Genomic DNA, 22,367 nt, shown 5'->3' on the forward strand with positions numbered 1-22,367 from the left:
TGTGTCTCTACCTTGTAGCACTTTGGTGATGCCTTGATGTATTTCCTCGACGGTAGTTTGACTCATAGTCATACGTTTCGAGTCAAGAGCCGCCATTCTTAGATTTGAAAAGTCAGATTTCCATAAATCTTAATGCATTTATAGAAGAGCCAAAGTTTGTTTTTTGCTCACCCATTCTTTTCAATTTCACAGCTTCTTCCGTCGAGCATTTGGAAGAACATGACGACGTGTTCGGAAGACAGGTCGTCCATCAACGGGTTCATCAGAGCCATCCAAACATGGAGGTGTTCGTCACTCACGGCGCCCTCCGTGAGTTTCCCCCTTACAAACATGGACCTCAACCAGGCCGAGCGCAAGGACGGCGAAAGAGTAGTTCCTCGTGCCTGTTGGAATTATGTTAAAAAATCCATCATAGAAGAAAATAACTATTAAAACATTGTTTTTTATTTTAAGTTTGCCAGTTAATTATTTCTCAATTTCATTTCATTTCCACCCCCCCTCACAGGGCACTCCAGTTTCTTCCAACAGTCTTAACCCTTTAGGGTCAAGGTGACCCAGAGGCCCCAAAAAACAAATGTGTTTGTGGTATCCCTTGTGAACGACCCAACACATTTATTTTCCAGGCTCCGGGTCACCTTGACCCTGAGGTAACACAAGGGTTAATTGACGACCATGAATGAATAAATCCGACTCACAGTCAAAGCGTCGGAGAAGGTGACGAAGAAGGGCAAGACTTCCTCGTCCGGCACGTGACTCATCACCATGGCGACGTCTCCAGGGGTCCTGATCTGGCCTGGTGTGGCGCACATCTGTCCCAGCTGTGTCCTCGTCAGGTGTGGCAGCGCCTCCAGCTACAGCACACACACACACACACACGTTACACCAGAGCGTCACACAAGAAGCTTGACGCCGTCTGCGGTTACGCACCCCACTGAAGTCGCCTCTCAGCATCTGCAGGTCGGAGAAATCTGCCAAACCAGAGAAGGATCCAAGGTTTCGGACGAGCCAATCCCCGCTGTCGCTGCCGTCGAGTCTGCAGCCGGGGTCTGAGGTGAGAAACGGTCAGAACACACTCTCCTCATGATGTACAGAAGTATATCAGCGCCGTCAGAATCTCCAGTTTATCTCTGGGTCAAGGTGACCCGAATGGTTGTTAACCTTGACCCAGAGACAACACATGTGCTGTGTCTCAAATCGCATACTAGCGTACTAAAAGTTAGTATTTTTAGTACGTTAGTGTGTCTCAATTCTTAGTATGTGAAATTTAGTGCACCATGCATACTAAATTGGCGTACTAACACGCCCACAAAACTAGCATGGTTCGATGGACACTAACCACCCTAAACAGCCGCCATTTTAGTGACGTTTTAAACGGAAGTTACGTCATATATAAATGCATATATATTCATATACTTACAGGTGCATTTTCAGCAGCAGTAGGAGGATAAACACGTCTTCGCTGCTGATACCAGCTTAAATATCTCGCGATTATTTAGATTCTCATATTTTTTCTTTATTTCTTTTTCCAAAGTTGCAATACGTGCTGCCAGCAGGTGTCGGCGATAGCGTTCAAACAGCTGCTTGGAACATCGTTAAATAGAAGTAGAAGAAGAAGCTGTCATGTGATTTCCTGTTAGTGTGTAGCTTCAGGGTTTGATTTGAGACATACTATCTGCGGAGAATTTGCGTACTAGTTAGTATGCATACTAAACTGATGCATACTAACTTCTAGCATACTAAGATTAGTATGCGATTTGAGACACAGCAATGGGCTAAAGATTTTATGATCGAAATTTTATTTTTTTAAACATTCAAGCAAATTTTATTTTCTCTGAATTCAATTTTTTATAAGAACTAATAATTCAAACCCTAAAAAACTTTTTTATATTGAATTAAAAAGGATAGAAATATAAATGTTTTAATAAAATCATATTTTTTAATTTTAAATATAAAACATATAATTTTAATATTTCATTTTTGGGTAATGATATGAAATCCACCTTTCCATAAACATTTAAATTATTGAAACATTAAATAAAAACAAATTCAAAAAATAAATATACAAATGATTGAATTCAACTACTAAAAAAGAAATTATTAAAAAAAAACAATATTTTTCAAAATTATTTTTTTTTTAATTTACACAAATCTTTCAAGCATTTCTTTTTTTTTTAATTGAATTAAATTATTTATTTATTTAAAATTTACATTCGTCCTTATTTAATTAAGTTTAAATTCTAAGCCTTCAACTTAATCCAGTCAATATTAAACCACCAGTTCTACATTTAATTTAAAAGGATAGATATTCAACATTTGAATAAAAACGATTAATTCAATAGTTTTTATTAAAAAGAAATACATTTATTGAAACCATTAATTCAATAGAAACGAATTTAACCTATAAATACATAAATTATTGAATTCAGTTATAAAAAAACTGGTTAAAAGCATTTAAATTGAAAAAGATAAGTTTAAATTAAGTTAAAGTTTCAACATTTTAAATGCTAAATTCAAGCATTGAATCATCACTGATGTATTTCCTCACAGATGAGTTCAGGAGAAGAATATTGTCACAAAGAACAAGAAATGTATATAAATACTTATTTATATATAAGTTGTTGTTGATCATCTGGAGAAGAAACTACCTGCTGAGTTGTTCCTGGTGAGGAAGTTCTTCAAGAAGCGATTGTAGACGGACATCTCAGTGGAGAAGGTCATGCTGGGGTGAACCTGACTCAGAGTCCTCACTCTAGAGCACGACGAAAAGACGATTAAAGGTGTATCTGGCGCGACCTTCAAAACCCATCCCGGCTGACTCACATCTGCCAGTAGGAGGTGCAGTTGAAATCGCTCGTGGCCAAACACGACAGGAAGTCCGGAGAGGCAGACGCCAGAAACGGCCGCAGTTTTCTATTGAACCACTTTTGGGTGAAATCTTCTTCGTCCATCAGGGACAAGCTGAAGAAGTCTGATCTCAGCTCCTGGATGGCGTCCAGAATCTTGGACACGGCTGGATTGTCGGGGTCCAGCATCTGCAGAGGACGACGAGCATGAGTTCTGTGCTGGAGGAGAAGAAGGAAGTTCTACGACACCTTGTTGTTGAGAAGATCCAGAGATTCGTCCAGAACGTCTTCGGCTTTGGTGAGAAGGAGCTTCCAGGCAGCTCTTGAGCCGCTCGCGTTAGAAGAACGATTACAAGTCATGATGTCGACCAGGTCGTCTGCTTCTAACGACTGCAGCTGTGGAGCAGAAAGATTGTTTTCTTAAATACTGTCTACCCACCTTCAACCCTCATGTTATCTCTGGGTCAGGTGACCCGGAGGTCTGAAAACAAATGTGTTTGTGGTATCCCTTGTGTTGTCTCTGGGTCAAGTTGAAAGGCCTCCACCACTGAATATGTACTTCTGGAAGCCAGGGAGGTCGTATGACCTTGACCCAGAAGCAAGACAAGGGATACTACAAACACATTTGTGTTCAGGACTTCAGGTCATCTGGACCCAGAGGCAACATAAGGGATAACTTAAACACATTTGTTTTTCTGGTCTTCGGGTCACCTTGACCCAGAGGCGACACAGGGGATACCACAAACACATTTGTGTTCTGGCCTTTGGGTCACCTTGACCCTGAAGCAACACAAGGGATACCACAAACACATTTGTGTTCAGGCCCTCGGGTCACCTTGACCCAGAGGCAACATACGGGATACCTTAAACACATTTGTTTTTCTGGTCTTCGGGTCACCTTGAACTAGAGGCAACACAATGGATTCCTCAAACACATTTGTGTTCTGGCAATCAGGTAACTTTGATCCAGAGACAACACAAGGGATACCACAAACACATTTGCTTTCTGGCCTTCCGGACACCTTGACCAACAAGGGTTAAAACTGCTGAATACACTATATTTGTGCCATAATTAAATGCAAACAAAGCACTTATGAACACTGTTCACTTAAGACACAAATCTACTTTTTTTTTAAACTTGTAACACAACACGGTTTCTCTCTCACATCTACCTTCGCACAAGCAACTTCCTCAACGCTGAAGCCACAGTGGTCTCCGTTCAAGTTCCAAGAGTCGAGGTGAAGCTGAAAACTGGAGCTGGAAGACAAGACAGTGTCGGCGTTCCTCAGGGATCAACTGTAGATCCTTTGTTCTTTTTTTTAATAGCGCAGAGATCATAGTGTTGCTGATCGATTCTTTTGTTCTGTTTTTCATTGCTGCTTCTTATTTCCGACACAAACAGAAGGTTGTTACCTGTCCACGCCGGCACAAATCTCCGTCTCTGTGACGAAAAAAAAAAGAAGGTCATCACATCGTTTGAGAACGAACCTATGAATCACGTTTCTCACCTTCTACTGGAGTGACGCGGCACTGAAGTGAGAGAAGATAGACGTTAGCGTTCTGTCAAAGGTCTCACTAGCAATGAAATGAACGTTTAAATAAGTATTATTACCGTTCCTTCGTAAATGACACAACCTAGAAGAAGAAAAATGTTTTTTTTAAGGTGAGAAAAGGATGTAAAAAAAGTGTCCATGACTCTCACCTGCTGGCAGGAACTTTGATATCTCCCTCTTGTTCCTGACGATATCTTCAGCCAGGCCAGGAGAGACGTCGTCCATGGCCTTGTCCAACCGAGTGAAGCTGGAGCATCGAGAATCACAATCAAGATTCAGAGAAAGATTTGTCAATCGAGAAAAAAGGTGTTTGACTCACAGAGCTCTGAAGTCTGAGCAGGTGAGGCTCATCTAGGAGTGGAGACCAAGAAAACATCAATCGTGAAGACAACAACAGAAACAAGTTAAAAAGTAGTGAAGGTCTGATGAAGCTTCATGAAGCAGTGTCATGTTGTTTATAGGTCAGTAGGAGGCGCCATCAGTTTTTATGACGTTTCATTAGAACAGTTGTTCAAAACAAAGGAAAATAGTGCAGAGACGCCATCTAGTGGACTCTGAAGATAATGACACTGCTTCATGAAGCTTCATCAGACCATCACTAGATGAAGGTCAAATACTTGCGTCACCTGCTCCACTTGTTTCACAAACTCGAACAGGAAACGTTCAAACTTCTCCTCGTCGGGATTATCGCGGAAGAAATCGAACAGTGAATCGATGAGGATGTTGTTTTCAGGAATGTTGGGATGAAGCACCAGGAACATCTCTGACAGTTGCTCCGGAGTTAGATGCGGAAGAACGTTCAACTGGAGGAGATCAAGGAGAAACAAACGAAAAAAAAACATTTGAAAAAAAGGCCAGAATTATAATGTTTTTCTTTTTCAACAAACTGAGTCAGTACAGGTTGGAAGTCTGGGTTGAGCTGAAGCAACTCTTCCAAGGTCACGAGTCCAGAAAATGAATCAAAGTTTTTCTTCAACCATTCAAGGCTGTCGAGTCCAGAGGAACAACCTTGACCTGCAGAGAGTGAAGATGATTTCAGTTTGAAATACATATAAAGATAGAAACACTAGTGATGTGTTGATGAAGCTTCATGAAGCAGTGTCATTATCTTCAGAGTCCACTAGATGGTAGTGATGTGTTGATGAAGCTTCATGAATCAGTGTCATTATCTTCAGAGTCCACTAGACGGTAGTGATGGGTCGATGAAGCTTCATGAAACAGTGTCATTATCTTCAGAGTCCACTAGATGGTAGTGATGTGTTGATGAAGCTTCATGAAACAGTGTCCTTATCTTCAGAGTCCACTAGATGGTAGTGATGTGTAGATGAAGCTTCATGAAACAGTGTCATTATCTTCAGAGTCCACTAGATGGTAGTGATGTGTTGATGAAGCTTCATGAAACAGTTTCATTATCTTCAGAGTCCACTAGATGGTAGTGATGTGTAGATGAAGCGTCAATTGTGACGGCACCGATCCACTTCCCAGGGTGCAGTTCTTCTCTCACCTGAATCTGGACGAGACAGGAAGCTGAGGATGAATCTGTCCGTCACTCTCTCCGGCCACGGACCGTCCACGCCGCTCAGAACCTCTACGCTGGAGGAGAAGAAGAAGAAGAAGAAGAACGGATGAAACATCGAGTTGTCTTTCTTTTGCTCGGCTTCGGTCAAGTCGTCCTCACGTGTCCTGGAACGTTTCGCAGCTCAGGTTCCGGCGACTCAAGCAGTCGTAGAATCCTGCCGATGCCGAGGGCAGCAGGACTCTGACCCCGCCTGAGAAGAAGTCCCGGATGACGCTGCTGTCCTTCAGCTGATCCTCCGTCAGCCTCGCCAGCCTCATCTCTCCGATCAGGTCCAGGATCTCCGCGGCCGCCGGGACCTGCACGGGTGTGGACTGAAGACAGGGTCAGTGTGGCCTCACATGTCGTCACGTGACCGGCCGCGGATCGTCCACTCACCAGCTTGGCTAATTTGTTCAAGGCCGGGTCCAGAACCAGGGAGGTTTTGGTCAGAACCATCTTCCACAGGACTTTGGACGTGTTGCTCGGGCCGGGCAGGTCACACGTCATCAACGACACTAGATCCTCAGCTGAGAAGTCCTGGAGCTACAAGAAGATTCTTAGAATGTTGCTGCATCCATCCATCCATCCATCCATCCATCCATCCATCCATCCATCCATCCATCCATCCATTATCCATCCATCCATCCATCCATCCATCCATCCATCCATCCATCCATCCATCCATCCATCCATCCATCCATCCATCCATCCATCCATCCATCCATCCATCCATCCATCCATCCATCCATCCATCCATCCATCCATCTATCCATCCAACCGTCCGTTTGTCCGTCCATTCAGCCATCCATCCTTCCATCCATCCATCCATCCATCCATCCATCCATCCATCCATCCATCCATCCATCTATCCATCCAACCGTCCGTTTGTCCGTCCATCCATCCATCCATCCATCCATCCATCCATCCATCCATCCATCCATCCATCCATCCATCCATCCATCCATCCATCCATCCATCCATCCATCCATCCATCCATCCATCCATCCATCCATCATCCATCCATCCATCCATCCATCCATCCATCCATCCATCCATCCATCCATCCATCCATCTATCCATCCAACTGTCCGTTTGTCCGTCCATTCAGCCATCCATCCTTCCATTTATCCATCCATCCATCCATCCATCCATCCATCCATCCATCCATCCATCCATCCATCCATCCATCCATCCATCCATCCATCCATCCATCCATCCATCCATCCATCCATCCATCCATCCATCCATCCATCCATCCATCCATCTATCCATCCAACCGTCCGTTTGTCCGTCCATCCATCCATCCATCCATCCATCCATCCATCCATCCATCCATCCATCCATCCATCCATCCATCCATCCATCCATCCATCCATCCATCCATCCATCCATCCATCCATCCATCCATCCATCCATCCATCCACATCCATCCATCCATCCATCCATCCATCCATGGTGATGAGCAACTTACTTCTGCACAAGCGAATTCCTCCAGAGTGAAGTCACAAAACGTTCCCTCTGAATTCTTCAAGTATTCCTCCAGGATGGAGCTGTGAAGAAAAATCACAGGAAGTTCCTCGACTGGGTTCAAATGTGCATTTTGACTTACCTGTCAACATCTCTGCAGGTCTTAGCGGCTGTAGAAGACAATCAATAAAATGAAATATAATCAATAAAAGTGTCTCAGGAATAAAATACAAACAATTTCTAAGTTTTTAATTGTAAACCGCGTTGATAATTAGCTTCTCTTGTTTTATCGCCATAACAAGTTTAGACAGATGTTTAATATGTAATTATTCATTATTAAATAAATAGTTATATAAAAAGTAGTTGCACTGACCATTGAAGCGTGTGACGGGGCACTGCAGGGGAGAAAAGTCAAATACACATGAATAACAAATGGAATAAAAGCAGCACTTGAATAAACGAGAAGATTCTCACCGCAATGTCGACACTCACGCACCCTGTCCACGTGTAGAGATTAAAAATAATATTTAGTCACGAACTGCAGTGTGTAAATATGAGATTAACTAATAAATGAAAGAACATAAATGATGACTGACCCTGAGGTAAAGCGTTGATGAGCTCTTCGATACTCGTCCTGGTGACCTGCTCGGTGTCCGGAGGCAGATCTGGGATGAGCTCATACAGATGCTCCAGACTATCAGGGAAACGACAACATAAATACACAAAAAACACGGGCAAATATTCGTGAGAACATTTTTTTTTCCTCACAGAAGAAGTAGATATGAAAACCACTCAAGAATTGATCAATAATAAATCGTTTTTTTAGGATCTCCGATCAATTTAAGACAAAACTCGGCAAGAACACAACATAACAAAAGTTTATATCAGAAGGATTTCTGACTATACAATAGTTTTAAAGTATTCTACGACAGTACCACTCGGCTGCCGATCCTTAAGGTATTGATACTGGGCCAAACAGAAAGAGAAAATTAAATATGTAATTTCTGATGTATTGATTATTAGTGTTTGAAAGGTTTTTAGTTTGATTAAATTAAAGTTATACTTCAATATGAAGTAAAAGTTCTAGCTATCGTTAGCGGCTGCAGTTGGTACATAGTAACAGTGGTTGTAGTCTTAGCTGTGACAGTAGGAGAAACACGTATTGTAGTAGTAGTAGTATTAGTAACGTGAGTAGTAGTTGTTGAACTAGCTGTAGTAGTAACCGTAGTAACAAATAATAAAGCAGTAGTTTCCCTATACTAATAGAGTAGACGTTGTAATAACAATATCAATAGTAGAGGCCACAAAATAAGTAGTATTACAAGCATGAGTATCATTAATAGTACTAGGGGTGTGAGAAATATCGATACATTCAGATATTGCAATATTTTTTAAACAAAACGGTTTTTGATATTCAACAGCACACTATCAATTATAAACAATTTTGTGCTTTCAAATAATGTTTTATTTTTATCATTTATATTCCAATAAAGTGTGTATTTGTATATGATTAAATTTTTTTTTAATTATTTTCTAAATTACCATACAAATATTGATGGTGTTTGATTGTTTCAATTGAACTCCTGTCCGCTAGATGGCAGCACTCATTACATCCTACGCATCTAGAGTGAATAATAAATGAGGCGCGTTTCCGGCGATGGCTGGGAATGAGAGGATACAGCCGACATTAGGACTTCGCCAAGAGTAAGGCGGCGTATACTGAGTCAAGTACTCTGACAAAACTACAGTTATATAGTTGCGCAGTATCGCAAAGTATCTCATCGTTGCCCCTGGATCGTGATACGTATCGTATCGCCACATTCTTGTCGATACACACCCGTGTAGCAATATCTCCAGACCGTAAGTACTCACATCAGTTTGTACGCACTGCACGGACGGTCGCCCTGAATCAAAGATGTTACAGATTTTAATTCGGACTTCTTATGTTTGCTCCGGTGATCCGATGAATGACTTACCTTTCTAACCTCCCTCGTCAGTATCTCCAAAAAGCCTTGTAACTTCTGGGGATACTTGAGCAGGTAGTCGAAGACCGCGGGGACTCTTCTTCCCGCGGGAGTCGGAAGGTCCCAGAGCACCAGTTGGACCAGTTGATCCAGAGTGAGCCGCGACACGGCAGAAACCTGGAGCAACAAGACAAGACTCAGTCTCCGCCGCCGCCGCAAAAAAAAACAAAGACTTTCTGGTCGGTACCGGATCGAAATCTGCGTTGAGCTCGTAGAACTCTGTGATCTTAGCGAATCTGGAGAAGTAGTCAAAGTTCCACCTCAGCCACTCGCTACTGTCGTCGAACCAACACTCTGGAAAATGAGGAGGAACATTTAGCGGTGGGGGGGGGGGCGCTCGACTGCAGGGGGGGTCGAAGGTGTCTCACTGGAAGTGCTGTACAGGAAGCTGAAGATAAAGTGCCTGTAGATGTTCTGACTGTGCTTGGGGTCAGCGTCCATGAACTTCATCTGCCGGCTGAGGTCACCCACACTTGAGAGGAAAACATTTGTCAGCAGTTACCGACGTCTGAAGCACCAGCAACAAGATGCTGTGGATGTTGCATCACACAGTTGGGATCTGAGGACTCACATGGTGTGGTAGACCGGACAAGAGAAGTTCTTGGAGCCAAGGCATGACAGAAGGTCAACTGAGAGGTCGGGCAGCATGGGCATCAACTTAACCTTGAACCAGAGTTTGCTGAACTCAGGGTCATTGAGGTGTTCCTCCGTCAGGGACTGAGAGTCGTCTTCGGTGAAGATCTCTCGAATCTCCTCCGCCAACTCACTGAAGTCCTAAAATGTGGAAGAAAAAGAGCCAAAACCCAAAGATGCGTTCAAGTTCCTTTTCAATTAGAGGACAAAAGACGTTCATAAATCCCCTTACAGTCCTGGCCAGCTCCTCCAGCACCAGATTCAAGCGTCTTAACATTTCTTGAATCAAACCCACGACTGTTCCTTCATCCAGTGTCACCTTGGCCCGGGCAGAGCAATGCAGAACCTGAGCGATGTTTTTCACCGTGTCCGTCATCTGCAGGAAAGTCAAACACGCATCGAAACAATCAGAAAACAACAACGCGATTTAGCAAAATTAAAATGATTTTTTTTTTACCACACAGGGGTTCTTCATAAGAGTCATGCTACAGACGTCCTCGATTTCAGGATCTGGGTCGTGCATGTCGTGATCCAGGTAACTGCAAATGAAGCACAAACTTTCCTTAATAAACAATTCCAGGGTTAACCAGAAAGAATGACTAGTTAACCCTACGTTCATCTTCTTTTATCTAGTAATAATAGATTTTTAATCACATTAATCTTGTTTTCTTAATGAAGTCAATCACCCTTTATGCTTAGAGACCATCAAACAAGACATCAGATAAAAAAGAAGCTTTAAAATATAAGAAAAACACAACTTAATTAAAGCGCTATGCTAGTTAGCATGGATGCTAATGCAAACTTAAATGTTTCAGGGAGATTGATGTTGTTTCTTATAAATTTGCTCGTATAAATTGAAGAAAATGAAGTTTCTTTAGAGCTAAGCATTTACTACGTATTTTACAGTAAATAAATACAGTTTAATTCACATTTTAACATGCTAGAACTTTCGAAAAACTAATTTCCTGGTATACATTTTTATTTTTAAATCAAGTTTCTTTAGAGCTAGAACATAGGTTAGGTAGAACTTTATTGATCCCTCAGGAGGTCTCCTTCGGGAAATTGTTTTATTTACATTAATCAGTTGTTATAAAATTTACTTTGATTCACATTTTAACATGCTAGCTTTCATCGCTAATGCTAAGTAAAATGGCCCATTGATATTGGTGAGGTTTTCAATTAATCACTACTTTGTATAAGTTGGAAAAAAATCAAGTTTGAAAACATTTGCCAGATGTTATATAAGAGAGTTTAATTCACATTTCAACATGCTATCTCTAGTCGAATGATCTGCAGTAAATGAAATGCCTGAACTTACAAGACTTCCTCGAACGCTAGCTTGATGTTTTTATCCAGGGGATGCGTGTTTTGTGGTAGTAGCCGCCGCAGCAGCGGCATCACCACCTGCTCGTACCAGTGCTCCACATTCAACACGTCGAACGTGGGCTTCTCTGGTTCCCGGGGCTTGTACATGTTGGCCATCTCTGCCAGAGTGAAGTTGAGCGCGAACTGGGTCAGAACGGCGCTTCCGATCTCGGATTCTTTCCTCTGAACAAAGTGAACAGCAAATCTGGTTGAACACTTTTACATTTGCAATCAATGTGTTCGTACCTTGTGGGTCAGAGACACAAACTCGTGAACGAATCGTCCGACTGGTTTAAAGGCCGAGTAGAGTTCGTTGAAGGCCTGCAAGAGAGGAAATATGTAAGTAAGTAAGTAAGTAAGTAAGTAATATTTATTTATATAGCGCTTTTCGAGACCAGGGTCACAAAGCGCTTTAACAATCAAAACAATACTCAAAACAGTACATACTTCAAAGATCAAGACAACACCGAGAACAACACAGGAGTTCGAGAAATTCAAGGAAAAGCCTGAACAAATAGAAACGTCTTAAGATGTTTCTTAAAGGAGTCAGTATGTAGCAAATAAATTCTGACCTATTTGAACATCAACTCTTAGATAGATAGATCTGAAGATGGACCATAGAAAGTACAGCGCTTGGGGCAGATTCTGACAATTGTTTTGCATAAAAAAGTGTATAAAGGTAGATTGAGTTTAGGAAGTGTTACCCCTCTGATGTGATCAGCCTGTGACGGAGGCTGGTAAACGGGTTTGGTCATTGAGGTGTAGTTGCCGTCATGTTCGGGGCTGGACTGAGGGGGACCGCCTCTGCCGGGGCCCCCGGGACGGGAATGGTTATTCCCCGACGAAAGGCTCTGGATGATCCCCATCTCCATGTCGCCGCTCAATCCATCAAAGTCCGTTAGCAGCACGAGCTCGGCCGTCTGGGTCGACGTCAGCAGATGCAAAACCTCGAACTGTGGACGACAAAGACGAGATCGTCTCGGAAAACTTTGTGTGAATTTTTGTTTCAAAAAATGTCGAAACTTACTCCGCTGAACCCCACGTTTAGTTTGCTGAAGTCGCTGAATCGAGCCATGACTTTGAAGTAGCCGAAATTCTTGATCAACCAGTCTTCGCTGCTTTCATTGTGCATCACACAACCTGAGAAGACATTGTTTGTTAGACGATAATACATGTTCATGAATGTAAAAGTAACCCAGAACAAATGGTATTAAAGTATATATCAACTCAATCATTAACCAGGATTTATAGAGCTAAAGCAGGGGTCTAGAACTCAATCACACAAGGGGCCAATCTTTTAGCAAAGGGCCAAGCAAATGTAATATTAACCAAACTGTCTTTAAAAGGGAGTATGAAATTCCCTTCGTATTTCTTACTCAAAATCAAGTCGAATGTTACTTAAAATCCATGTATGAACATCAACATGGTCTAAACATCGGTCGACTACGAGGACCTGAAGTAACAACTTTAAACGCTTCACTGACTTGCTTTTAAATCGTGGTTTTCACAAATGATTTTTTCAAAATAATTGTGAATAAAATAACTTTTAATTAAGATAAAATGTTATTTCAAAGGTTAAATATATTTATTTTAATTCAATTATGGTTTATATTTCAATAGTGTGTGTATGAAAGACAATCATCCAATTACTTTATTTTACAAATAACACTCAAATATTCACTTGTGTGCAGCAAAACAACTATATTATGTTACAAATCTGATTTAAAAAACTTTAATACAATTTTAAATCGTGTCTATTACATTCTAAGTGCATGAGATTTTGTTCATTTTTAGGGCGAAGAAAAAAGGAGGCATGAAAACTTCATCTACAAATATTACTTACTTACCTACTTACTATGGATATTAATGTATATTGTAATTTAAACCATACTGTATTTAAATGTCTTAATCTTTCTTTTATCTTTTTCTTTTTTCTTTTCTCTTATTTTTCCACGTCCATTTCCTGTTTTTCAATTGTATCTTTTTAAATGTCAATCTATATCTATGTATAAATAAATACAAAAATATCGTTTTACGGTTCTACAAACAATAGCGTTAAAAAATATATATATCTTACTTAAAATAAAATATGTATGGGGTGCTATATATATATGGGGTGCTATATATATATATATATATATATATATATATATATATGTATATATATATATATATATATATATATATATATATATATATATATATATGCTGTTTTATATATATATTTGCTGTTATATATAGGGGGGCTGTTCTCGGTATATATATATATATATATATATGGATATGGATATATACATATATATATATATATGTGGTAGACAATCTCATCATCGTTTTTATAATGTTTTTGTTACATTTTTTATTTAAAACTGTGAACTGTGAAGTGTTTATTGAGGTATGTGTATTGTTTGTATTTTATTTACACTCTTACCTTATATTGTCATATTGTTTTTTTTTTTATTGTGATTATTATTATTATTATTATGGTGTTTTATTGTATTCTAATCATGAGGATTGAACAGCAGAAGAAGATGGACCTCTCATGTTCTCTCCAGACAGGACAGGATACATGAAGAACGTGTAGATCCACTTCTGTCGCACTGGATCCATCTCGGAGTAATAGCTGCTGAGCTGCTTCACTCTGAGGATGGAAGAAGAGGTGATGAGGGGGCCGGAGGTATGTTGCCGTGGAGGACCCTCACGTACGCAGTCTGGTAGCTGGAGCAGGTGAAGTTCTTGGTGCTCAGGCAGGACAGGAACTGCTTGGTGATGGACTTCAGCAGCGGCTTGATCTTGATCTCCAGCCACATCTTCACCAGGTCTTCGTTCTCAAACTCCCGGTGAGGCGTCCAGTCCAGAGCCCCCTCCACGCCGAGGACCGGGACTCCTTTCATGGCCGAGCGCTTCAGAAAAGACAAGAGCAGTGAGACGGGAGGAGTCGAAGCGTCGGATGTCCAGGAGACCTTCGATGAAACCTGGACTACTTTTCATCACTGAGCCAGTCCTCGAGGAGAAAACTCAGTTTGTTACTTCCAAATACTTCTTTTTTTTAAATAATTGAACTTTTTGAATTCTATAATCCACTTCTTCAGCACCAACGTCACAAATACGCATCAAAGAATTTTAATGGTGTGTCTTGTGAAGACTATATTCTCACGGTAACATTCCAAAACTTCAGTCAGGACAAAATTGACAGTAAAAACTGTCAAATCCAAAAATCTTGACAAACCGACTCTTCTGGTCGCAGGAACATTCTTCACTGACGGCTCGACTTTTTTTTTTTGTCATCGTACCATGAACGTGTACAGGTCCATCATGGCCTCGAGGATGTCTTTGAGATTCCGAATGTGGTCTTTGCCGGTGTCCGAGGAGGGCAGACCGACACACTGGAGGAAGCCTAGGGTGCTTCCGTAACCCTGGGAGAGATGTTTGATTGATTTATTTATTAACATCCAGCAGCAGATGAATCCTAGTTAAATATGTACAAGACATGGTCAGAGTGTGAAGGTCAGGAATGTTAAGCAGCTAAATAAGCACTCATATGGTGAAATATACTTAATGTATTCGTCTATAAACGAAATACATGTTTGGTTTACTCAAATCAGATCTGCATTAATAATATATATTTGTTTATATTTGCGTATGTATTCAAATTATTTACAACTTTATGTTTAAAAATATTTTTTAAATGTGTTCATCAAATTCAACTTTCAGCAACTTAAAATAAACATGATTTATGTGATTTAATTGATGAATCACGTTTACTTCATTTAAAATGTATTCAACGTGTAAATTCCAAATGGGAAATTATCTTTATAAAAAATATTTAATTCAGTTTGTAAGTAATACATTAAGTTACAGGAGCAAACAATAATAGAAATGCAATTTATTATCTCTAAGTAGTGATTTTATAGTCATTTGTAATCTATTAATATGTTGTATTGCCATTTTTTATTTGACTTGTTTAAGAAATAAAGTTATAAAACTAATTATAACCTTTGTACGGAGCACATTGGTGCAGACAGGTGAGGTCATCGTTGAACTATGACAATCAGATAACACTCAAAGAATTCTCCACAGAGCCGTCACTCACCTCGAAGCCGTCTTTCCGCTCGCATGATTTACTTTTGGAATATTCCAGGGCCGCGAGAGGAGCAAACAAAAGAGATTTAGAAAAACAAGTTGGTGTAAGGTGACTTCCAAATTCAAGATCCTCTCACCTGTGGTGATCCGTCGCTTCTGTGGAAGGAGTTTGTGGTTCATTTAGAGATGATTGAAGTCATGAAATCAAACACAACCCTTCGTTATTTTCTCAGACATAGTTCATAGAATGTTTCTCCTACAGCGATGAACATTTGATGATCTGAGGCATGATTTCGATGTTACAATCCATGCGTTTCTGTCTTCTCACCTGGACTATTGTAACAGTTTGCTTTTTAATGTCTTAACAAGAAGGATCTGTCTCGTCTGCAGTTCATACAAAACTCTGCAGCGAGAATTCTGAGCCGCTCTAGTAGAAGAACTCACATTTCTCCGATCCTTAAAACTCTTCACTGGCTTCCAGTTTCTTTCAGGATCAACTTTAAAATTCTGGTTCTTACTTTCAGATCTATTCATGGTCAGACCTTCCATCAGTGATCTGATCCAGACTTACACCCCAGCTCGGGCTCTGAGGTCTGTGGATCAGAATATACTGATGGTTCCTGAACACGCTTCAGGACCAGAGGAGAGAAATCCTTCCAGACTGTTGCTCCTAAGCTTTGGAACCATCTCTGTGTTTGATGATCTACTGACTCCTTCAAGAAACATCTGTGTTTGATGATCTACTGACTCCTTCAAGAAACATCTGTGTTTGATGATCTACTGACTCCTTCAAGAAACATCTGTGTTTGATGATCTACTGACTCCTTCAAGAAACATCTTAAGACACTTTTATTCGTGCAGGCTTTTACTGAGACTCTGTCTTTGTCTCTGTGATATCTTGACCTTTTAAGTATATATTTTATTGAGTATTGTTTTGATGGTTTAAGCGCTTTGTGACCCTGGTCTGGAAAAGCGCTCTACAAATATTACTATTTACTTACATTTCAGTCGTATTGCTCCATCATTCTGAGAGAATGTCACCATTGATCTCACCAAAGATTAACTTTTGCATCATTTTGTCACAATTGATTTTTTTTTCATCTGAACAACATTGTTCTCTCACCGCAGCAGCTCCGCAGGACGTAGACCAGCAGGAATAAACAGCAGATTCTCATGACGTAACGAGTCTCATGTGGCGTTCACGGCTGCAGGAGAAGAAAATACAGAACATTCAGTTTGTAAAACATGTATTTGACGTGTGTCGGGAGATAAACGACAGAGATTTTCTAGGTCGAACAAATGCACGGAAGGCTTCAAATGCGAGTGAAACTGACGTCAAACACAGAGATCGTTTGAAGAGATTAAACCTCCAAGGTTGACACTTTCAGGCCTGTAGACTCAAACTATGTAAAGATTTTGTCCAGATGTGAGATGGAGGTTGACACACCTGATCTGTCAAATCAAAGACTAGAGATTAAAACTGAAGTGGAGCCACATTGATCTCAGGGATTGTCTAATAATAAAGTTTATTTTTTATCATTTTCCGTGTGGGAAGTTGTGTTGAGTATGTTTTTTATAATAAGTTTAATTAATATCAAAATTCATGAAGAAATAGTGTGTATTTGGAACTATTGTAAATTAAAACACAACACGTGACACACACACAAAACACATAAAAAGAAAAATATGGTCAACTTTTTCTTTAAGTAAATATCAGGAACAATGATCTTGAATATGTAGGTTCATTGTGATTATTTTGTTGTGTTGCGGCTGCAGTAGCGGACTTCCGGGGTTCTTTATTTATTTAGTGGAGGCCTTTATTGTGATGACACGACTAAAATAGCGACAGTGTAATAGATTTTAAACTTAATTTCTCATCTTAAGATCATTATAAAAGCCACTGAAGGTTAATGTCTTTAGTATTTCGTGGCCACAAAATCTTATTTATTTTCAATCTTTTCATATCTGGAGCTTTATTGAATACAATATTTCAAAAATTCAGTTATATAAAAGTATTTTATGAAAACGACTTAAATCAAAATGGTTTAAAAAGCTTAAACTAATAAATAATCACGGCTGTAAATGAATAAAGCTCATCTAAACAAGTCGACCTCTGGCCTGGAAAAGCACGGAGCCACGTGTGGCCCTCGAACCACACTTTTATGTCGGCCCGTATAAACTCTTACAAAACAGGACGGACAAGTAATCCGCTGAATCCGACACTACTCAGATCACCTCTCGTCTAGTTTGGGGCGTGAACCGTGACCTTCAACATACATTCATGAAAACACACAACAAAAGCAGGATCGGTCAAAAAAATGCTGCAACAAGACACTTCACACAACGATGCAACTCAACCCAGCGAGTAAAGATAAAGGAAACAAAGCTGGAAATTACTAGCAGAACAAAAACATGTTTTCCATTCATGTTGGCTTGATTTACTAAAGATTTGTGCTCACGCAAACAAGTAATCGCTTTGTGTGTTTCTGTTTCCTACAGATGAGCCATTATTGGTTTCGGGGTTCACACAGATCTTAATGAGTGATACAAGACAACTGAAACTACATCTGTTTTTTGTACACATTGTAATGCGTAATCGTGCATGTGTGGCTGCAGGTATTCATCACTGTGTGGAAAATATGTTCCTGTTAATTTTGCGTTCACACGAACCCAAAGTGTCTTGATTTAACAGCAATAGTTCAAGCAGTAACTGCCTTGGAACTCATATTTTATCACTTTGTGTTTCGTTTAATGGGACTTATTTAAAGGGTGGAACCAGTTGTGAGGCAACATCTCAAAAACTAGTGATGGGCTGGTGAAGCTTCATGAAACAGTGTCATGTAGTTTAGAGGTCAGTAGATGGCGCCATCAGTTTAAAAATATTGTGATGTTTCTCTAGAACAGTTGCGTAAAACAAAGGAAAATAGTGCAGAGACCGCCATCTAGTGGACTCTGAAAATAATGACACTACTTCATGAAGCTTCATCAACACATTACTACCATCTAGTGGACTCTGATGATAATGACACTGCTTCATGAAGCTTCATCAACACATCACTACCATCTAGTGGACTCTGATGATAATGACACTGCTTCATGAAGCTTCATCAACACATCACTACCATCTAGTGGACTCTGAAGATAATGACACTGCTTCATGAAGCTTCATCAACACATCACTACCATCTAGTGGACTCTGAAAATAATGACACTGTTTCATGAAGCTTCATCAACACATCACTACCATCTAGTGGACTCTGAAAATAATGACACTGCTTCTCCAGATTATCGCTAACAAAAACGCATCAAGTTGTGTAGTCAGGAAACTCGTCACAATCATACGCTTATTTTGACTGATAAAAGACGATACAGTATTGTTTCTTAAAGCGATGAATGGATATTTTTTCAGAGTGAACTCACATTTGGTCCCCGATGCGTCGACTCTGTGTCACGTAAACAATGATTGAAGCTGGTTATTGATCAAGTTGTAACTCCAGGGCGAGTCATGTGATTAAATGACAAAAAAACAGTGCTTTTTTTGGTACAATGGAATCATTATGTTTTCTTCTCTTCACTTCCTTATTGTTGTAAAAAAAAATCTTCTTGTTGTTGAACTGATAAAAATCAAGAAGAATTTGAAGAAAACAACGTCCCAAGTTTTAACTTTTAACTGCCCGTGACATGATGGTTCAGGAATAAAGATCTTGATTTATTTAACTTTGAAGATGAAGTTAAGATGGACCCATAAACCTTAAACTACAAGAACAACGGCCCAAATTCAGAGTGAAAACACACAAAAGTGCATAAATAGTTAAACAGCAAAATGTATATTTGATAAATGAAATGCTCTTCTATTACGTCATATCTTTATTTTAACTCCACGGAAACTTCTCCTTTAAACTTTGATTCGAGGCAACATCATGACTCATCAAATTTCTGCGCCATCCTTCCTTCTTCTTTCTGGCCACCGGTGGATTGATCAAGATGGAAAATCACGGTCTTTGTTCTGCATCAATCCTGTGACTTATGAGTCTTGAAATCCTTTCTAAAGCCACAGCAACAACCTGAGCAGGTCCACACGCCGTTAAGACGACTCAACCCTCAGCTGTCGACAGTTTGATTGACGTTTGTCATCATCATCTGTCGGCAAGTTATAGATACATTTTTACTTTTACATTTCCTCCATTGTTCAATGTTCTAGCTAATGTTTCCTGATGTGTCTCCAGCTATTAGATATTTTAGTATGTTTACTTTTGAAAATGTGCTGCAATAATTAGATGTATTTGTATTTGTTAACGAACAATAATAAAATACACAAACAAGTATAATTATTAATGTGAATAATTTCTCTTCACAATAAACCGTTTTAGTTCAGTAAAACAACGATTAAAAGCAAAATAACTCAGTTTACAATTTATTTTTATTAGCAATAAAATCAATTAAAGTTTAAAGACAAACATCGTCTTCGACTAGACTATGTTTTTTGGTCAACGCATTAAAAAACGTGTTCTAAAGTGAATTTTAAAATGTCAAAAAGTGTAGTAAGTGTGAAAATCTTACATTTAATGAGCTAACTTTGGCTTTCACGTTAATTTAGTTAGTAATTGATTTTGTTATAGAGTATTTGAAGAGTTCTAGGATTTCAATACTCGCCTACACACAAGTCAAATTAATTATAAATTTGCAGTTTTTAATGAAATAAAAAAAGAGGTCAAAACACTCAACGTAAATTGACGACCTCAAATCTTTGCAAATATTGTGGATGTGATTTTTCTTTAAATTATCTGTCAAATGTGCACCTGGCGGTCTTTCTCAGAGTTGTGGATGCGACTGATGCTTCAGACATGACATGGTTAAAAAAACAACATTTTTGGCTAAAAGAGATCAAAAGTGGCCACGAAATTCTACATTTTGACAATTTTGTTATGACAGTGATCTTTAGGATCTACAGTACCTATAAGTTTTGGCCATTTATATACTTTTCTTTTTACCATGTCTTCTCTCTTTCAGAATATTGATCATTTCTATTGTGTTAAATGTAACCTCAGGTTGTGTGTCTTCACCATAGGAAGCCATAGCAACTCCTCCGGTAAAGTATAATGAGCATCACTGATTATAACCCAAGAGAGAAAGTTCCCACTGGTCGTTGTCAGGTGCGACACCTTCTACCTCTAGTGTGTGTCTCTCATCATAAGACCAGGCTTTTAGAATCGAGTAAAATATATTCATGTGTTAGTTTGTAAGATCGAGAAAAGCTCACCAAGTCTGGTCTTCAAGTGGCAGCGTTAGATCCTCTCTGAGTCGTGCACCTGATACCCGAGACTCCGGTGAACCGGCAACCAACAGAGAGGTGTGTTTCCTCCCGTTGATTGGTCGACTCACACTCTGGGTGTGTGCGATTCTTACATGACTTTATTGTCACTTCTTATTTTTAGAACAATCGTCTTTTTTGTGAATACAAAAAAATGTCCAAATTACATTTTGACACAGGCAGGAGCTTAGGACAGAAATAGTGGATTATTCTGAAAGATTATTGTTATAATAAAAAAGTAAGTAAGTTAGTAATATTTATAAAGCGCTATTCTAGACCAGGGTCACAAAGCGCTTAAACAATCAAAACAATAACTAAAAAAATATATACTTAAAAAGTCAAGATAACACAGAGACAAACACAGGAGTCTCAGAAAATCAAGGTAAAATCCTGCAAGAATAAGAATGTCTTCAGATGTTTCTTGAAGGAGTCAGTAGATCATCAAACACAGAGATGGTTCCAAAGCTTAGGAGCAACAGTCTGGAAGGATTTCTCTCCTCTGGTCCTGAACCGTGTTCAGGAACCATCAGTAGATTCTGATCCACAGACCTCAGAGCCCGAGCTGGGGTGTAAGGCTGGATCAGATCACTGATGGAAGGTCTGACCATGAATAGATCTGAAAGTAAGAACCAGAATTTTAAAGTTGATCCTGAAAGAAACTGGAAGCCAGTGAAGAGTTTTAAGGATCTGGGAAATGTGAGTTCTTCTACTAGAGCAGCTCAGAATTCTAGCTGCAGAGTTTTGTATCAACTGCAGGCGAGACAGATCCTTCTTGTTTAGACATGAAAACAAACTGTTACAATAGTCCAGACGAGAAGACACAACATATGGATTATGTGTGTAGGTGTGTGTGTGTGTAGGTGTGTGTAGGTGTGTGCTGAATACACGTTATAGCGCAGCCATTAGCTACACACTGATGACTTACATCTAAAATCAGTTTACAAATAGAAAAGTGTCGACTCTGTCATTGGACTTCAGATGCCGTGTCACTGGAGCCTGTGTAAGAATTGTCACCTGCAAACATCAGGTCGGACTGGTTTTCTGAAGAATGTGTTTACGCTTATTGTCACTGTGTAGAAAGGTGAGCGATTCAACAGGTGGAATGAGAGAAAAGATCTGATCTTAAAGCAAACAGACTGCATTTCAATGTCATTTACGAAAGAGTCAGAAGGTTTAAATGGGATTATTGCCACGAAAAAAAGTTGTTTGGATGCTGATTGATGACCAGGAGTTAAGAGTATTTCATTTAACGTGTCTCTATCAGAGCTGCGTCTAAACACTGCATCACTTTGATCTAAAGTAATATAAAGTTGAACTCACTCTAAACACAAAAGTGAAACAGTCTTGTATACAAATGAACTTGAATGAATAAACAAAGTAGCAAAACAGTGTAACTAGTTGATCATTACACACAGTAGTGTCAATCGTCGATACAACATTTGTCTCGAGGAACTGATTAAATAATGAATCAAATTCACTACGTTACTCTTGTTTTATTCAAAAATATATGTAAGTAAGTAAGTATATTAT

The 22,367-nt window shown here is 39.6% G+C and overlaps 1 protein-coding gene across 1 annotated transcript in view; it reads right to left on the reverse strand.

Annotated features, from left to right (window-relative positions):
* mslnb (mesothelin b) overlaps nt 1-20,850 on the reverse strand; it is a 34,345-nt gene extending 13,495 nt beyond the window's left edge. The window contains exons 1-41 of the mRNA XM_087809561.1: nt 20,787-20,850; nt 16,650-16,731; nt 15,664-15,682; nt 15,537-15,567; nt 14,737-14,859; nt 14,150-14,346; nt 13,981-14,084; nt 12,471-12,583; nt 12,148-12,396; nt 11,690-11,764; nt 11,397-11,626; nt 10,536-10,617; nt 10,311-10,454; nt 10,017-10,219; nt 9,814-9,917; nt 9,633-9,739; nt 9,398-9,562; nt 9,294-9,325; nt 8,018-8,115; nt 7,896-7,918; nt 7,795-7,816; nt 7,564-7,591; nt 7,426-7,504; nt 6,351-6,497; nt 6,075-6,286; nt 5,901-5,989; nt 5,295-5,410; nt 5,023-5,199; nt 4,716-4,747; nt 4,546-4,643; nt 4,456-4,478; nt 4,352-4,373; nt 4,257-4,284; nt 4,016-4,100; nt 3,093-3,239; nt 2,821-3,032; nt 2,646-2,749; nt 928-1,046; nt 696-851; nt 172-383; nt 12-97 (exon numbers count right to left, since the gene is read on the reverse strand). Coding sequence (XP_087665687.1) covers nt 12-97; nt 172-383; nt 696-851; nt 928-1,046; nt 2,646-2,749; nt 2,821-3,032; nt 3,093-3,239; nt 4,016-4,100; nt 4,257-4,284; nt 4,352-4,373; nt 4,456-4,478; nt 4,546-4,643; nt 4,716-4,747; nt 5,023-5,199; nt 5,295-5,410; nt 5,901-5,989; nt 6,075-6,286; nt 6,351-6,497; nt 7,426-7,504; nt 7,564-7,591; nt 7,795-7,816; nt 7,896-7,918; nt 8,018-8,115; nt 9,294-9,325; nt 9,398-9,562; nt 9,633-9,739; nt 9,814-9,917; nt 10,017-10,219; nt 10,311-10,454; nt 10,536-10,617; nt 11,397-11,626; nt 11,690-11,764; nt 12,148-12,396; nt 12,471-12,583; nt 13,981-14,084; nt 14,150-14,346; nt 14,737-14,859; nt 15,537-15,567; nt 15,664-15,682; nt 16,650-16,701 — 4,345 coding nt within the window. The 5' untranslated portion in view covers nt 16,702-16,731; nt 20,787-20,850. The remainder of the gene's footprint in view (nt 1-11; nt 98-171; nt 384-695; nt 852-927; nt 1,047-2,645; nt 2,750-2,820; nt 3,033-3,092; nt 3,240-4,015; nt 4,101-4,256; nt 4,285-4,351; nt 4,374-4,455; nt 4,479-4,545; nt 4,644-4,715; nt 4,748-5,022; nt 5,200-5,294; nt 5,411-5,900; nt 5,990-6,074; nt 6,287-6,350; nt 6,498-7,425; nt 7,505-7,563; nt 7,592-7,794; nt 7,817-7,895; nt 7,919-8,017; nt 8,116-9,293; nt 9,326-9,397; nt 9,563-9,632; nt 9,740-9,813; nt 9,918-10,016; nt 10,220-10,310; nt 10,455-10,535; nt 10,618-11,396; nt 11,627-11,689; nt 11,765-12,147; nt 12,397-12,470; nt 12,584-13,980; nt 14,085-14,149; nt 14,347-14,736; nt 14,860-15,536; nt 15,568-15,663; nt 15,683-16,649; nt 16,732-20,786) is intronic.
* Between the last annotated feature and the right edge of the window lie 1,517 nt (nt 20,851-22,367).

This window comes from Callionymus lyra, chromosome 1, assembly GCF_982586985.1.
Source record: "Callionymus lyra chromosome 1, fCalLyr1.hap1.1, whole genome shotgun sequence".
NCBI lineage: Eukaryota > Metazoa > Chordata > Actinopteri > Syngnathiformes > Callionymidae > Callionymus > Callionymus lyra.